The sequence below is a fragment of the Rhipicephalus microplus genome, chromosome 10 (genome assembly GCF_043290135.1).
Source record: "Rhipicephalus microplus isolate Deutch F79 chromosome 10, USDA_Rmic, whole genome shotgun sequence".
Lineage (NCBI taxonomy): Eukaryota > Metazoa > Arthropoda > Arachnida > Ixodida > Ixodidae > Rhipicephalus > Rhipicephalus microplus.
Window position 1 is genome coordinate 2,088,426 of NC_134709.1, and position 15,918 is coordinate 2,104,343.

Genomic DNA, 15,918 nt, shown 5'->3' on the forward strand with positions numbered 1-15,918 from the left:
AGATATCAAATATGCAAATGTTTTTTCTGAAATACCAAACATTTAGTGTCTTTTGAGGAACAGAATTTCTTTAAACTAAGAGAGTCACAAAGTAAATCAGCATATCACAATAATTTGGAAACAAAAATGTGTGCAGTGTAGCAAAGATGAAGAATATCGTAAATCCATCAGAACAAACGTTATGGTACGTAGGACATTCGCGTATGTGTCAATTTAAAGCTGGGATTTCACCACTGAATATTCCGCACACCGCAACTTTCATTCTAATGGGTTTATAATGTCCATTTTTGCAGCACTTCAAGCAGTTCCGATTTCAGATTATTGTGACATGCTGATTTTCTTCTTAGCTCTCTCACATTAGCAAAAATCCACGCATCTCCACAAAGTAGATGTTGACAAGTGATCCACCCAATTGATGAGGTTTTCGTATGCAGGGGTGGAAGCAGGCTTCAGTCTTTTGGAGCAAAAATAACACTGTTTTGGAGCAGCTTTGGAGCAGTGAAAGGGGCATTTTGGAGCAGCTCTTGCACAGCAAAAGGCGTGTTTTGGAGCATCAAAATTTAGTGTTGGAGCATATTTCATAGGTCACACATGACTGTTAATCAGAATTTTCGTTTTCTCTTTGCTTTCTCATCACAAATAAAATTCAGTGGTTTATACTAACCATTTAATGCTGATCAAGTGAATAGAGTTACCCCATTTTATATATATATATATATATATATATATATATATATATATATATATATATATATATATATATATATGATTCAAAAAAGAAATTTTGTGGGTCCGGTGCAAATATAATTAGGAATAAAGGAGCACACTTACGAAAATTTGATAGTTTACGTTTCGGCCGTGGCAAACCTGACGAAGGCCGTGCCACGACCGAAACGTAGAGTAAACAACTATCAAATTTTCGTAAGTGTGCTCCTTTATTCCTAATTATATATATATATATATATATATATATATATATATATATTAAAACTTACAACATTGAAGTTGAAAGCACAGCAACTCGAAGAATAAACATAAGCGGCGCTCTGAATAGCTACTCAAACTAATAAAAAAAACTTAATGTTAAAATGTTACAATGCTTAAAATATGATTAAAACACCACATACAACATGAACAGAAACTCAAGACTAGAGATGAACTAACATATTAAAGTTATCTTCATACTAAACTTATAAAGCTGTATAAAAATAAATGTAAAGAAGTTATGTTCCGGTCATTGAAGTGCGGCAGCCGACATGAGAACCACAAAAATTTAGATGGGCTCGTCCCGCCACTGCTAGGCAATTGAGTGACTTTTTTTTTCATTAGAATAGGAACTAAATGGGCACTTGACAGATTTTCCCCATCGCTGCCATGTTCCATGTGAACTGTAAGTTAGTAACATTCCCCGTGCACAAGTTCTACCCACGCGTAAAATTGCGCAAGCTGGGGTGGCGAGTGCTGCGCTTAGAGGGCGCACGCGACACTATCCCACCGGCCTGCCTGCCGTCAAATGCTCAAGCAGAGAGGAAACACGCAGCCCGTCTTGAACAAGCATGAAAAAATACATGGGGGGAAGGAGGAGGGGGGCGGGTCGCTCGAGCAGCAGCAACGAACTTTGATTCTAAGGGCATGGTTGTGATAAGCCAGGGGCGCGCTATTCGCAAGCATCAGCGCGCGGCTCGTAAATTCCTTCTACATGGTGCGCTCTCAACGAAAGGAGATTGTGCGATGAGAGCATTTCTCCCTGGAGCGGCCGTACATACTTTCTTACACTAGCGTTCTGCAGAGTGTCGCGATGTTGGATTCAAAAGCATTAGCTTTCAACCTTCGTATTCTCATGGGGTCGTGAGGTTGACGAAGGCAGCAGCCGCTGTTTTCATGAGTGAACCTTATTTGGACGAACCTGTGCCGGAAAAGAATACGTCATTCTACAAGCAATACAAGCTGTAGATTGATAGCTGCAAACCAGAGTGTCGGCCATGGATAATCTGCCAAGCAGCAAAGCGCGTTTGCATTTACACATGTGCCATTGAAAATTCCTGCGTTATCGCTAGCGGCTGCATAAGTTTCAGAACAAACTCTAATGTACACGTTGTGTGCACAATCTGATCGGAAGGCTCTAAGACTATCTAGATTGTTCCCAGTCATTTGGGAGCGAATTCCGCAAGCCAGCGTTACACGCATAATGATGGGGTATCAAAAATAGAAAGCGCGTGCAGCATTACCATTACAAATTTTTGCTGTTGGAGTTACTTGTTTTAGTTAATATGATTTGGCTAAAAGCTTTGCTGTTAAAACATATATAGAGTCGCATAATGAGGCATGCACAGAAACACCACTTCAACAAGACTCATGCATGAAGCGAAATACAATGTTACCAAACTAAATTGATATGGATGCGGTTGCACCTTTTGTGTAGCTCACGCGTGTTGCTCAGTTGATGATAAAGCTAGGCTAAATTTGGCGTTGTATACGCATATTGCCGTCCAGGAGCAGCTTGGTGCAGCGGGTCAGGTTGGCGCAGAATGGCACAAATGGCGCAGCACTTACACACATGCATATGTGCATATCTCGGTGTACACAGCATCGTACGCATCATTCAAAAGTCTTAAGTTCGGTTCCTGCCAGCAACAAGTCTTTTGATCCACGTTACTTTTTTCGCATTTTCATCATAATAACATCCTCTACGCTTTCTTGTTTGTTAGTTCTAGTTAACATTAGGATAATTGTTTCTTCACAGTGTAAGTAATGTACAATGAACACGCCTTTTATGTGCTAACTGATAGTGAACAAAACAAGTCAGGTAAAACAAAGATTGAAACTGAAGTAAGACAAAACTTTTTTTGTCAGTGCCATGGGCAAACATAAGCATGTTTCTTAACGAGTAATCAAAAAGAAATGAATACAAAAATTGCACAGCATAAAAGCCTCCGTCTGTGAATGATTCTCTAAATAAGATACAGGCATGGGAGACTGTTTTGAAACTGGACATTAGGCTTGTGTGAATAGAAAATTCTAGGTTCGAAGTGAATAGCAATTCGGTGCAAATTCGAATTGGATCCATACAATCCATATAGCATTAACAGCACAAGCATGTATTCCATTCAAGGCCCCATAGAATAGTGTCCATAATGCGCTCAAATGTTGCCGGTGCATTGCAGAGGCTGAATGGCAGCGGTAACAATCGTTGCATTTCGAGAGCTCTTTCACTAAAGACAGCAGGATGAAAAAAAATATGGTGCACCAAATATCGCTTTTTTTATCATATCTAGCATTGGTAATCACAATGCTATAGATAGAATATTATTTGTGCATAACATTTAAGCAATCGCATCTAATTCAAGATTACATTCACAAAATACTTCAACACGATCATGTGAGAAAGCCAGAAAGCCATGAGATCCAAAGCAATCTTGTGCTTCAGATTTTGTACTGAAGTACCCCGCAGGAAAGCGGCATCATAATACATTCAAAACCCAATATTAGGCTTGTGCGAATATTCGAATTCTTCGAATATTCGAACGGATGGTTTAAATATTCGAATTTGCTTCAATTTGAATTTAAGTTATCGAATATTTTGAAAGTATTCGCAATGAACGAATAAATGTATATTAACCCACATGTCACCGCCTGTAAAGGTGGTTTCACTGCAATGTGGGAATGCTAAACAAAGAAAGCACCTACTCAAAAAAAATTTGCTTTGCCGTGAAGCCCCCTTCAAATTTAAGGGGGCCCTGCAACACACTCTGAGCATGGTCAGAAAACGCTGCCGATCGGTAGTCGAGGCTACCGACAACACGCGAGGCAAATATTAAAGCGCAGCATGCGGCCTGTAATGTACAATAAATTTTCAAAGCTATAAATTGCTTTCTTCCCTCGGCAAATGACAATACAAGCTCAAAAATCACTCAAAAATCATAATCACAAGAAGGATTATACGGCTCTGGTCACAGCCATTGGTTAATTTGAGCTTGGCGCGCTCGTTGTTACTGGGGCCGCCACGGGAGGCCGCCGCTTGTGTACGAGTACATGTGCGATCGCACTAAAAGCCGCGTATTCAAAGAAAAAAAAAAGAGGTGCTCAAGGTCCCAAGGTGCGTGTGACGTATTTTCTTTCGTCGTGCCATTCCTCCCTGCTTAGCTTCCAGCTATTTTGTCGGGACGAGAAGAGAGAATGCAATTGCAGGGTGTGACAAAGTTTCGGAACTCCGCTCGTACTGGAAAGATTCTAGAAACTTTGCGGTGGTAAATTTGAGCGGCAACAAGTATGTTTACTGGCTCCATGGCAACTTCAAAAAAGTGTTGCAGAGCCTCTTTAAGGGAACATGTTACCCTCAAATCGATTCTTCCTTTTATTAAGTGTGTTACTTAATAAAAGGAATGCTGGGAGCATATGACGGCTCATATGCTCCCAGTATAATAAATTTTAAAACATTTAGTATCCTACAGGTTATCGCTCACATCCCACTGAAACTACTGCTTAAGGTTGTGTCGACTTCCTTTGATCAAAAAAGAAGTGACATTTGCATAGAGCCTCTATTTCAATTCAAAAGAAATATTGTGCAGGTTAGTTAGGTCATGATAAATATTGCCCCTTTTTTTATATGTCGTACATATTGCCACAAGGCAGTAATGGGATTGGGGCATAAAGTGGTAGAGGGTCTCTGCCTGAAAGAAAAGACTACGAAGTGGATAGAGACTGGTCTCAGCCCACCAGTGTGCCAGGCATTGTCATCGCTTGTAAACGTTGTAAATATCTGCAAATATACGTTTCCTTGTAAGATTATTGGTGGAGGTGCTGGGTACGCCTACCTGGCTTTGCCGGCAAACCAACACGGAACTTCGGAGTGGTCGCCACCTTCATTTTCCTGCAATGGCTCAACAGGCCCACCCACAAGAGCAACAGCTGCAGCAGCAGCAGCAGCAGCAGCAGCAGCAGCAGCAGCAGCAGCAGCAGCAGCAGCAGCTGCCTCCTCTGATTCTTCTGCCTCCACGAGACCCCGGAACCTTCTCGGGCAAAGGCAAGGACAAGGTGAATGTTGAAGATTGGGTCGCATTGTATGAGCGCGTGAGCGAATACTATAGGTGGGACCCCACGTTGATGCTGGCCAACGTTGTATTTTACTTGCGGGATACGGCGCTCACATGGTATGAGGCCCATGAGTCGGAGTTGACCAGCTGGGACATTTGCAAACTGAAGCTTGTCGTGTTGTTCAGCAGGCTATTTGGGCGACAGCAGGCCACGAGGAAAGACCTGGAATGTCGCGTGCAGACATCGACGGAACCGTATGTATCTTACATACAGGACGTATTGGGCCTATGTCGAAAGATGGACGAGAACATGAGCGAAACTGACAAAATCGCTCACATATTAAAGGGAATTGCCGATGATGCCTTCAACCTGTTGATCGTTAAAGATTGTGCCACCGTCGACGCGGTTGTGAAAGAATGTCAGTGCTTTGAACACGCCAAGAACCGTCGCTTAACCCGCCAGTTTACGTGTCTGCCTAATACTGCAGCCACTTCGACCTGCGAAGAGAGCCCCAAGTTCACGCAAGCTACATTATCCGAAAATGTCACCCGAATCGTTCGCCGCGAACTCGAAGCAATGGTTCCTGCAGCCATCGCTTCTGACAGTCCTCAAGACAACGCATCCACCGTCTCCCTCATCTAAGTCGTCGTTCGCCAAGAAATAGCAAATCTCAGCATTGCACCTGTTTGCACTGTTCGCACTAACGAGAGCTCGGCTTCTGTTAACCAGATTACGGTGTACCCTTCACACCACCCTTCCCGCTAACGGAACCCTGCTGAATGGAGGACGTCAGATGATCGACCGATCTGCTTTCACTGCTCTCGCGCCGGCCACATTATGCGCTACTGTCGCAATCGTTGGACATCCAATTAATCCTGGAACACCGAGACATGACGTCGCTTTGAAGGCAACTCTCGCCGGTTTTTTACTCCGTACAATCCCCAGCCTGCTCCTACTAACGTTCAGGGCCGAAGGTTCAGCCGGTCACCATCATTCCAAGGCCGCCGATCTCTCTCGCCGATGATTTCTCGATCCAGGTCCCCTGCACGACCTGGGTCCTCAACCTCGGGAAACTTGACCATGCAGCTCCCGGAGATGACGCTGCATTAATGACCTGTTCTACAAATCCTCTGTTGACGATTCCCACATGCCGCAATATTTTGGACCTTTTGGTGGATGACGTAACCGTTACAGCCCTCATAGACACAAGCGCACAAATTTCAGTCATGAGCGCTGCTCTCTGTATTAAACTGCAAAAAAGTGATCACGCCTCCTATTAAGTGTACAGTAACGCTTGCCGATAGAAGCACATCAATCGTTCTTGGCATGTGCACCTCTCGCGTGTGTATTGCTGGCCGCCAGACCGTTGTATTGTTCACCGTGCTTGAGCAGTGCCTACATGACGTGTTTCTCGGTCTAGACTTTCTTTCGGCGCACTCCTCCCTTATCAACTGCTCGACGAGTCTTCTTCAGTTGGAGCTGCCTTTTGACGCTGCTGTTGCCTGTGATGCTCAAAGTCGCTTTTGTGCCACCGAGTTCCTGCATCTTCCGCCGCAAGCCGCGACTTACGTGCAGCTCGTGTGTGATCCGCCTGTGTGCGATGGTGAATATGTCGTTTCACCTATTATCGACGTTGTGCTGAAGCATTCCATTGCTGTCCCCCACACCGTGGTGAGAGTGCCCCACAACCAGACCCATTTGTCTCTTTTGAACTTTGGTTTTTCCGCGCACGCGCTGCCTGTTGGTATTAAACTAGGCGTCCCGTCGTCGTTGCAAGAGTGTGATATTTCTGAACTGCCGGCTGAGCAACGTCAACTTGCTCACTCCGCCCAACCTGTCAAGCATTGACATTAACAAAATGATAACGCCAGATCTTTCGCACTCCGAAGCACAAGACCTCCACCGCCTGTTGACATCCTATGCGGACATATTCGATCTTGACAACCGCCCTTTAGGCCAGACTTCAGTTGTGACCCCATCACATAAACACCGGCGATGCCAACCCAATACATCGCCGCCCTTACCGTCTCTCCGCTGCCGAACGCTCTGTCATTCAGAAAGAGGTCGAGAAAATACTCGCCCAAGGCGTCGTCGAACACTCATCTAGTCCGTGGGCATCCCCGGTCGTGCTTGTCAAGAAGAAGGACAACACGTGGCGGTTTTGCGTCGACTATAGACATTTCAACAAGGTCGCTAAGAAGGACGTTTACCCCTTACCAAGAATAGACGACGCCCTTTATTTATTTATTTATAATACCCTCAGGGCCAAATGGCATTACAGAGGGGAGTGGATTACATTGAATAACACATGGTACATGGTGGGAAGGGAAAAATACAGCGTTAGTACGAATACAAGCAAAAGTCAACGTACAAACAAAAAATACATTAAATAGGTCCTGCGTATACAAAGTTAGCTACGGTATCACGAAAAAGATGGTTGTCATTAATAGCAACAATTTCAGGGGGAAGGTGGTTCCACTCGCGAGAAGAACGAGGCAGGAACGACTGCGCAGCTGTGTTAGTACGATAGGTGCTTGACTGCCTTCATGGCGCAAAGTTTTTCTCGTCCATTGACCTTCGATATGGTTATTGGCAGATCGCTGTTGACCCACGGGACCGAGAAAAAACAGCATTTGTAACCCCCGATGGGTTATATCAATTTAAAGTAATGTCATTTGGTCTTTGTAATGCGCCGGCCACCTTTGAGCGCATGATGTCCCTTCTGCGCGGCTTCAAATGCTCCCCTTGCTTACGCTATTTAGATGATATAATTGTTTTTTCACCGACGTTCGCAAGCCATCTTGAGCGACTGTCCAGTATTCTCCAAGTACTCCGCCACGCTGGTCTCCAGCTGAATTCCTCAAAATGCTGTTTCGGCCGTCGCGAAATAACTGTACTTGGTCACCTCGTTAACGCATCTGGGGTACAGCCCGACCCGGACAAAATTTGCGCAGTGACTCAATATCCCGTACCCTCTTCTGCTAAGGATGTCTGGAGCTTCCTTGGTTTGTGCTCATACTTCCGCCGCTTCATTCGGAATTTCGCCAATATTGCACGGCCTCTCACCGAGCTTCTTAAAAAGGACATCCCATTTACTTGGAACTCGCCTCAAAGTGCTGCATTTTCGGCGCTCATTGCAGCTCTCACGACTACGCCAATATTAGCCACTTTGATCAGACTGCCCCGACAAAAGTTCTTACTGACGTGAGTGGCCACGGAATTGGGGCTGTTTTAGCTCAGCGTCAGCATGGACATGACTGCGTCATCACCTACGCCAGCCGCCTTTTATTTCCTACCGAGAAGAACTATTCCATCACCGAAAGAGAGTGTCTTGCTCTTGTTTGGGCTGTCGCTAAATTTCGCCTGTACCTGTTCGGCCGTAGTTTTACTGTTGTAACTGACCATCATGCACTCTGCTGGCTTTCCTCGCTCAAGGATCCCGCGGGACGTCTCAGTCGTTGGTCTCTCCGCCTCCAAAAATACACCTTCTCGGTCGTGTATAAATCTGGTCACCTCCATCAAGACGCCGACAGCCTGTCACGGTATCCAGTGGATCGCCACAGAGAGAGCTACTGAGGCTTGCGTCTTATCAATATCAGACTTTCTTGATATCGCTTCTAAGCAACGCCGCGACCCGGATTTACTTCCCATCATAGGAAGCCTGAGTTCCGCTATTCCACCCACTTCTGTGAACTTGTATTTCCTTCATGAAGGTGTTCTCTACCGCCACAACATGCGCCCTAATGGTCCTGACCGCCTTCTAGTCGTGCCTTCCCATTTGCGTGTACATGTTCTCCGACAGCTTCACGATGAACCTGCCGCTGGTCACCTGGGAGTCACCCGCACTTATGATCGCGTCCGGCGCCGTTTTTTCTGGTTACGCCTATATCGCTCTGTGCAAAAGTATGTCGCCAGCTGCGACCTTTGTCAACGTCGAAAACGACCAACATTGCTTCCAGCTGGCCTTCTTCACCCTATTGAGATCCCTGCTGAACTATTCTACCACGAGGGGCTCGACCTTTCGGGCCGTTTCCCACTTCTGCATCCGGGAACAAATGGGTTGCCGTGGCGACCGACTACGCAACACGTTACGCGATCACCCGCGCTTTTCCAACCAGCTGCGCTACCGATGTCGCCGACTTTCTACTGCATGACATCATATTGCATCACGGCGCTCCTCGACAGCTCGTTACTGACCAAGGTCGATACTTTTTATCTCGTCTCGTCCAGGATATCGTACGTTCCTGTTCCACGAACCACAAGTTCACAACGGCATACCATCCACAAACTAATGGACTTACAGAGCGCCTGAATCGCACTATCACCGACATGTTGTCGATGTATGTTTCTCCAGACCACCGTGACTGGAACGCAACATTACGCTACGTCACATTCACTTACAACTCCTCCAGACATGACACCGCAGGCTATTCCCCGTTCTACCTTCTTTATGGACGTGAACCCTCTCTGCCTTTTGATACACTCCTTTCCGCGGGTTCAAGCTCCCCTGTCACATACGTCTGCGATGCCATAGAGCGAGCCGACGCAGCACGATATATTGCCCGAGAACGACTCATACTTTCTCAAGCCTCTCAGAAAGATCGATACGAACGTCACCGTGAAGTTTTGTATGCACCAGGTTCTCTAGTACTCTTGTGGACCCCAGGTCGTCACATCGGCCTCTCAGAAAAGCTTTTATTTCGCTATGACGAACCATACAAAGTCCTACGCAAGATCAATAACCTCACCTACGAGATACAGCGAGTCGTCGATGAAGCGCAATCAATGCCACCACCAGCTACTGTTGTGCACGTCGTAAGACTGAAGCCTTATGTGTCACCCAACACTCCCCTTTCGTGACAAGCGTCGGGTCGGCGCTTTTTAACGCCGCGGGGTAGTGCCACAAAGCAGTAATGGGATTGGGGCATAAAGCGGTAGAGGGTCTGTGTCTGAAAGAAAAGACTAAGTGGATTAGAGACTGGTCTCAGCCCACCAGTGTGCCAGGCATTGTCGTTGTTTGTAAACGTCATAAATATCTGCAAATATACGTTTCCTTGTAAGATTATCATTCAAATTCGATTTGAAATTATTCGATCAAATTCACCATTCTCTTCGAACCCAAAATTCACTATTCGCCCAAGCCTACTCGTTATAACGAACTCCGATGAAACAATATATCGGCTATCATGAAGTAAATTAAAAATAATCTTGCAATAGATATAGTGTTGGAAGTATACCTTTTTATTGAATTTTTGGATATAACCAACTTATTTTTTATGCAAGATGCAACTTTGTTATAATGATTTTTGTGTATGATACGAGGCACTGGTAAGTGGGTAATGTTGCTAAAATATGAGAACGAAAGGCTGAGTGCATTTATGTTTGCTTTTGTCAAAACTGCACAAACATCATCACCTGCCCTCACTGGTGTCGAAAAGATTACGTCACTGCCCGGCAGTGTGCCACCAGCACCAGCTTGAGATGCAGAATAGAGATGCAGAATAAAGTCGGAGATTTTTGTTTCACACTGTAGTGCTGCGATAACAGTATCTTATATCTTAAGATACATAATACATTATTGAATTAATTGAAAATACAGATACAAGATACCCAAAGAATATACATAACAGTATCTCGGAAAAACGTATCTTTGATACTGCCCAGCCCTGACATCAGTGAAAGGCCCACTTTGTGTTCACATGAAAAACAGAAAAACCACTTCCTTTCCTGGAGTAGTCGTATTCCCTTCACCTTGCAAATTGACGCGTTCGAATTGAAAAGAGTTAGCTGTTAGCTCTTAGTATAACATTACAATTTATTGCTATCACATTCATTGCTTGATTGTTTTGCATCATCATCAACGTTGTGGAGAGCACGTCAGATGATAACGATCACAGGAGCTTGCTTGGGCATGCCTCGTTGTGTATGACAGCCGCACATGAATGCCCCAAACAATGCCTGACAGCTGTTTCGGCGCATTTGGCCCAGCACTTCCACTCCAGTAAACTGCTTCGCTAGGGCTTTCTTGATTTCACAAGAACAGTATTACAGTTCGGGCAGTATTTTCAAGAGGAAGTAGGAAACCAGAATAAGTGACCTTTCATTACATCAACCTGCAGAAGATCCCTGGGCCCAAGAGCTGACAAAAGCCACTGCTGTCTGATCTTTTGCATATTTGCAAGGAAACATACAGATGATGTGATAGGACACAAAAAAGTCATACAAGTCAACTAGCCAGTTTACTGCCGAGCCAGTATACAATGCAGAAGTTTCACATATATGCTGCAGATACAAGCATTAGCCGGCCATTCATTCTGTTGACTAGAAACACAATCTGCAAACCACAGCAACAAAGAGCTGTTTTCAGTTGTTTGACTCATCTCTTCCATCAGCCCAAGATACTTTATTTTCAAATGCACATATATTTTCAAGCCTTCAAGAGGTGCATCAAGATGCATGGCTTTTTTTTTTCTTTTTTGTGCCTGAGTGTTGTTCGCAAGCCCATATTACCACCTGCATTGCTCTCCACTATAGAAAAAATGCACTAATAGTCTCTACAGTGATAAAAGCAAAATGGCTGTCAAAAGCGAATGTCTACAAATATAAATTGTAAATCAAGAAAAGTTTTTTATTATTGCCAAGTATGTAGGTAGCCAAGTAGGAAAGTGCTGCACCTTTCACTCGTAAATAGACTCATGGAAGCATATCACAAGAAAGCACATTGCCTAGACGTCCTCTAACAAGTAACGACAACCATTCATCAAAGCAGGACACTACATTTACACAAATAGTTATCTTATGCCCATTGCGCCTTGTAATGCAATAAACCGTAAGGACTACTTAAAGACAAATCCTACAGAAACACAGCGCACCACCAATTCTCGCAAAGCAACAAACAAAAGAAAGACATGCAACAGCTCTATTGTGAAACCTGAGGAAGTGCACAGCCCGGGCACCCAGCGATTCTTGCTCCATTCACCAAAACGTCGACACCTCCAATGTTAGAGGAAAGCATGTGATGTTTTCGTGTCACGAGTGGTATCTCGTTGGGGATGTTTGCATACTAACCATGGGACTTTTTGCTGCGCTTTATGAAAGGCTTCCTGCTCAATTCAGATATGTGTCGTCTGCTGCAAGTTCCATCAGGTTGTTTCACCCATCCAACATAGGGGATGGTGCCCTTTCTAGCACAATTCCGAAGTCAGCCACAGGTTTCAAAAATATTTTGAAGCGATTTTAAGTGGAGTCAAGCACATAGCAAAATTTAGGTTGCGAAGTGAATTCGAATATCGAAGCAAAACTGCTAGCCAGCCTAGTTGGAATGAATTCATAAAAATACTTTGCGCGGAACACACGAGGACGAAGAAAAGAGACACACGGACAAGCACAATATGATAATCAAAGTTTTCTTCAAAAGTAATTTAGTTGTTCGATTGCACTTTGTTTGTGTCCTTTCTTCATCCCCACGTGTTCCGCGCAAAGTACTTCCACGAACTTGAACAGTAAATGCGAACCCAATCAAATATTTTTTAAATAGTTCGAAATGAAATTGTGGGGAAACAAGTTGGAGAGCATTCCTAAGCCCATTTTCATGAGATATCGCAACATGAAAGCATTTCTTTCGTTAAGACGATGAAGTGCCGGCAGGCCGGTATTTCATATTTTTATAAAGAATGAGGCAACGCCGAGGCCGAACTGTATTAGTGCATGATTTCGTGCAAGCAACATGAGAAAGGCAAAGGATGCTATTTTCTCAGCCTCTCCTCGCCTTCCTCCTTTCAAGCCTAAATGATGAGGCAGACAAGGTTGTGCTCCCTTCGAGTTAGAAGTTCCAAGTATACCTCATAGATATCAACATACATAAAATTCTAAATTCTGGATGCTGAAAATCTCTGGCGTCCAACTTTTCTCACTTCCTGACCAAATGTCAGGTCCAAAACAACATCAATTGAGCCTCCACCTCTGCCATTTCTACAATCTTAATGTCACAGCCAACGTTTTTTCGAGTCAATACATTAGCGTCCATAGCAGACCCTGAAAGACAGCTTTGCTGCAATAAAGAGTTTTAGTTAAGCGGCGCAAGGCGGTACGTGCGCAATGACTAGCGCGCTACGTACGTTGCAGCTGAAGCTGCTTCCTACAGTATTAGTTTATCTTAGGCGACAACAGACACATGGACTGCGCCCAAGCGTCAACACTTTCATCTTGGAGTACTAAGTGATGCCACCTACCTAGTGACTAGCCAATAAACTACAATAGCCAACCATAGTTTACACAAGTCAAGACATAAAATTGCGGACCTTCCGGGCGTTGAAAGGCATCCCCCTCAGCTCCTGTATTTTCACAGTGATCACTGTCCATTGCACAGGGTACGTGAACGAATTTAAGCTCCTCACGTAAGCAAGGAGCTCCATATCGAGGGCAATTGTAAAATGCACGCGAGATTTACTCGCAGCCATGACCACACTGCTGCTTTTGCTGCAGTTGGTCGTGACCATATCGATTTTCGTGCTCTCACCAAGGGGAGATCTCGCAAGAGCCACTGCTAAGGTACCCAACGGCTGTAGCGTGCACTACGTAGGAGCCGAAATCCAATGTACACATCCTTCGCGTGTGCCAACGCACGCACCTCTCTTACGTACAGCGCATGCGCAGCTGTGCTCCCTTTCGGGTGATGCATGCGCTAGGCAGTTGTGCGCGCTAGACTAAAACTTTCTAATACAGTCATGTGACGAGGTGAAGCATTCGAAAGTCTAAAAGGGCTTTTTTCAATTTGACTGTTTTCGAAGAATTCGGCTGCAGCAGAGCCTGAAAGGCAGGTTTGCTGCAATACGAGAATATAATAAAGTGAAGCATAGAAAAAAAAATCTGAAGGGGGTCATATTTATTCAGCTTCGACTGTATTTGAAAAATTCGACCGTAACCGAGTTTAACGCAGTTTTGCTGCAATACGAGAATAAAATGAGGTGAAAGATAATAAAGATCTGAAGTGGTCATTTTCACTCAGATGTTGACTGCAGCTGGTACGTTCGAATTGTTCAATAGTAAAAATTATTGTGTTGAGTATTTGCACAACCCTAATTTTAAGTTTTGTTATTACTCCTTTGTTATGTCTGTTGTATAATTTTAGACCTATTAAACAGGTTTTGAGCATTGATAGCCTGTACTGAATAGACCACAAGCCGAACTCCCGAAGTGCTCCAAACATAGAAAAATCAGCACTGGTCCCAACACAACACAAACATGCCTCTTTGTTGAAATGGCGACCATTTCAAGCTCGTCACGACTGAACAGTCTTATCCACCAGCAATGTTGTTTAACAAGTGCAAACTTCAAACTCATGAAAGCTGGGATGCAGCAGGGTCACACTAATATCCCACTCACCTGCTATGACTGTGTTGATGCACTCATAGAGCAGGGACATTGCAGAGGTGCTGAAATGAGCAGGCAATTATTAAAACTTATAATTTAAATGTCAATAAATGCCTCGCACTGACAAACTTCTCGTAACTATATCAAATCTGACCAAATTCTAGAAACCTTGCACAAAAGCACCCATGAATGATCTCACAAAAATGAGAAAGGTATGTGCTGACACGGCCTGGTCAAATTACAAGAATTGTGAAAGGTTCACAAGGCATGTCGTAGTGTGGGTTACTTCTGACCATCAGAGAATTTCAACTTGCCTCTACACACAGGTGTGTCTCACAGCAGTCAAAATGCAGCTGCAATAGTTGGTAATGTACTACCAGCGCCAAATGAACAGTGACTGGCAAGCCTTCGTGATGGTACAGTGCCCACCTTCCACTTATACCATGGACAGGCACACATATATGCGTATAGCTGCCGATGATGATAACTTGACAATTATACCATCGCGAAGGTTTGCCACTGTTCGGGTTTCATTTCACGCCGACAATACTTGACCGCCCTTGTGTGGGGTCTCAATGGCTGCAAAGCAAGCTGCAAGTAATGACCATTTATCGAAAGTGATTTTACTCTACAATACAAAATGGAAAGACAAGTGTGAAATCAGCTAATGCTGGTGAGATATTTTACTTTCATATTCAAGTCACTTTTTCTTGTGGCGCACCTACTTATCAAAACTAGCTTAAAGTTGGGCTACAGTACGAATTCCGATGACTTTTTGCAGCAGCCTTGCTAGCTGGGAACTGGTCAGGTACAAAGTCGCAGGAAGCTCATGATCCGTTGCGATGCCAGGGTACAGTTAAAACTGAAACTACCTTTTAAAACGATGTACAGTAAAACCTTGTAATTCGAAGTCCCTGGGACCGTGAGAAATCTTTGAGTTAAGAGGGTTTTCGAATTTACGAAACATACAAAGGCTTATCAAACTCATCAGGGCTGGTCATTTGCTGTGCCAGTTTCACCGCACACAAAGGGGCCTCACTGCTGACACCGCAAAGGAAAAAAAAAAAAGTCATGGTCAACTGCAATGCGCACCTGCGAAAAATTAGAAATCTTCACTGCAACACAGTAGCGACACACACGCAACATGCCGCCTGCTCCTAGCTGCGTCATCAAGTCATGATGTAACCATTCGCCCATTTTTTCCAGGAAAATAAAGGATGTAATAATGATAGCGGGACAAAATTCGCGATGTGTCTTGCTTGTAAAACATGATGCTTGAAGCTTTCGAACAGAGTTTTCAATGTCGGCATTTTAGGCAAGAACTCTGCCAAGTGTGCAAGTGCGGATATTCAACCAGCACTATGAGGTTCGCATATATCCCGAATTCCTCAAGACTGTCCTTCATTTATTTCTTCATATTCCCAGAAAGAATCTTTCAACCTGGAAGTATCGAGGTTGGCATGCTTCAGCTGCCATTTATTAGTATTACTACAGTACATTGCCTGGTAGCTC

At 44.3% G+C, this 15,918-nt stretch overlaps 1 protein-coding gene across 1 annotated transcript in view; it reads right to left on the reverse strand.

The window, feature by feature from the left end:
* Positions 1–15,918, reverse strand: part of g (adaptor-related protein complex 3, delta 1 subunit-like garnet) — a 330,226-nt gene that overhangs the window by 244,016 nt on the left and 70,292 nt on the right. Inside the window, exon 9 of the mRNA XM_075875995.1 lies at positions 14,419–14,468. Coding sequence (XP_075732110.1) covers positions 14,419–14,468 — 50 coding nt within the window. The remainder of the gene's footprint in view (positions 1–14,418; positions 14,469–15,918) is intronic.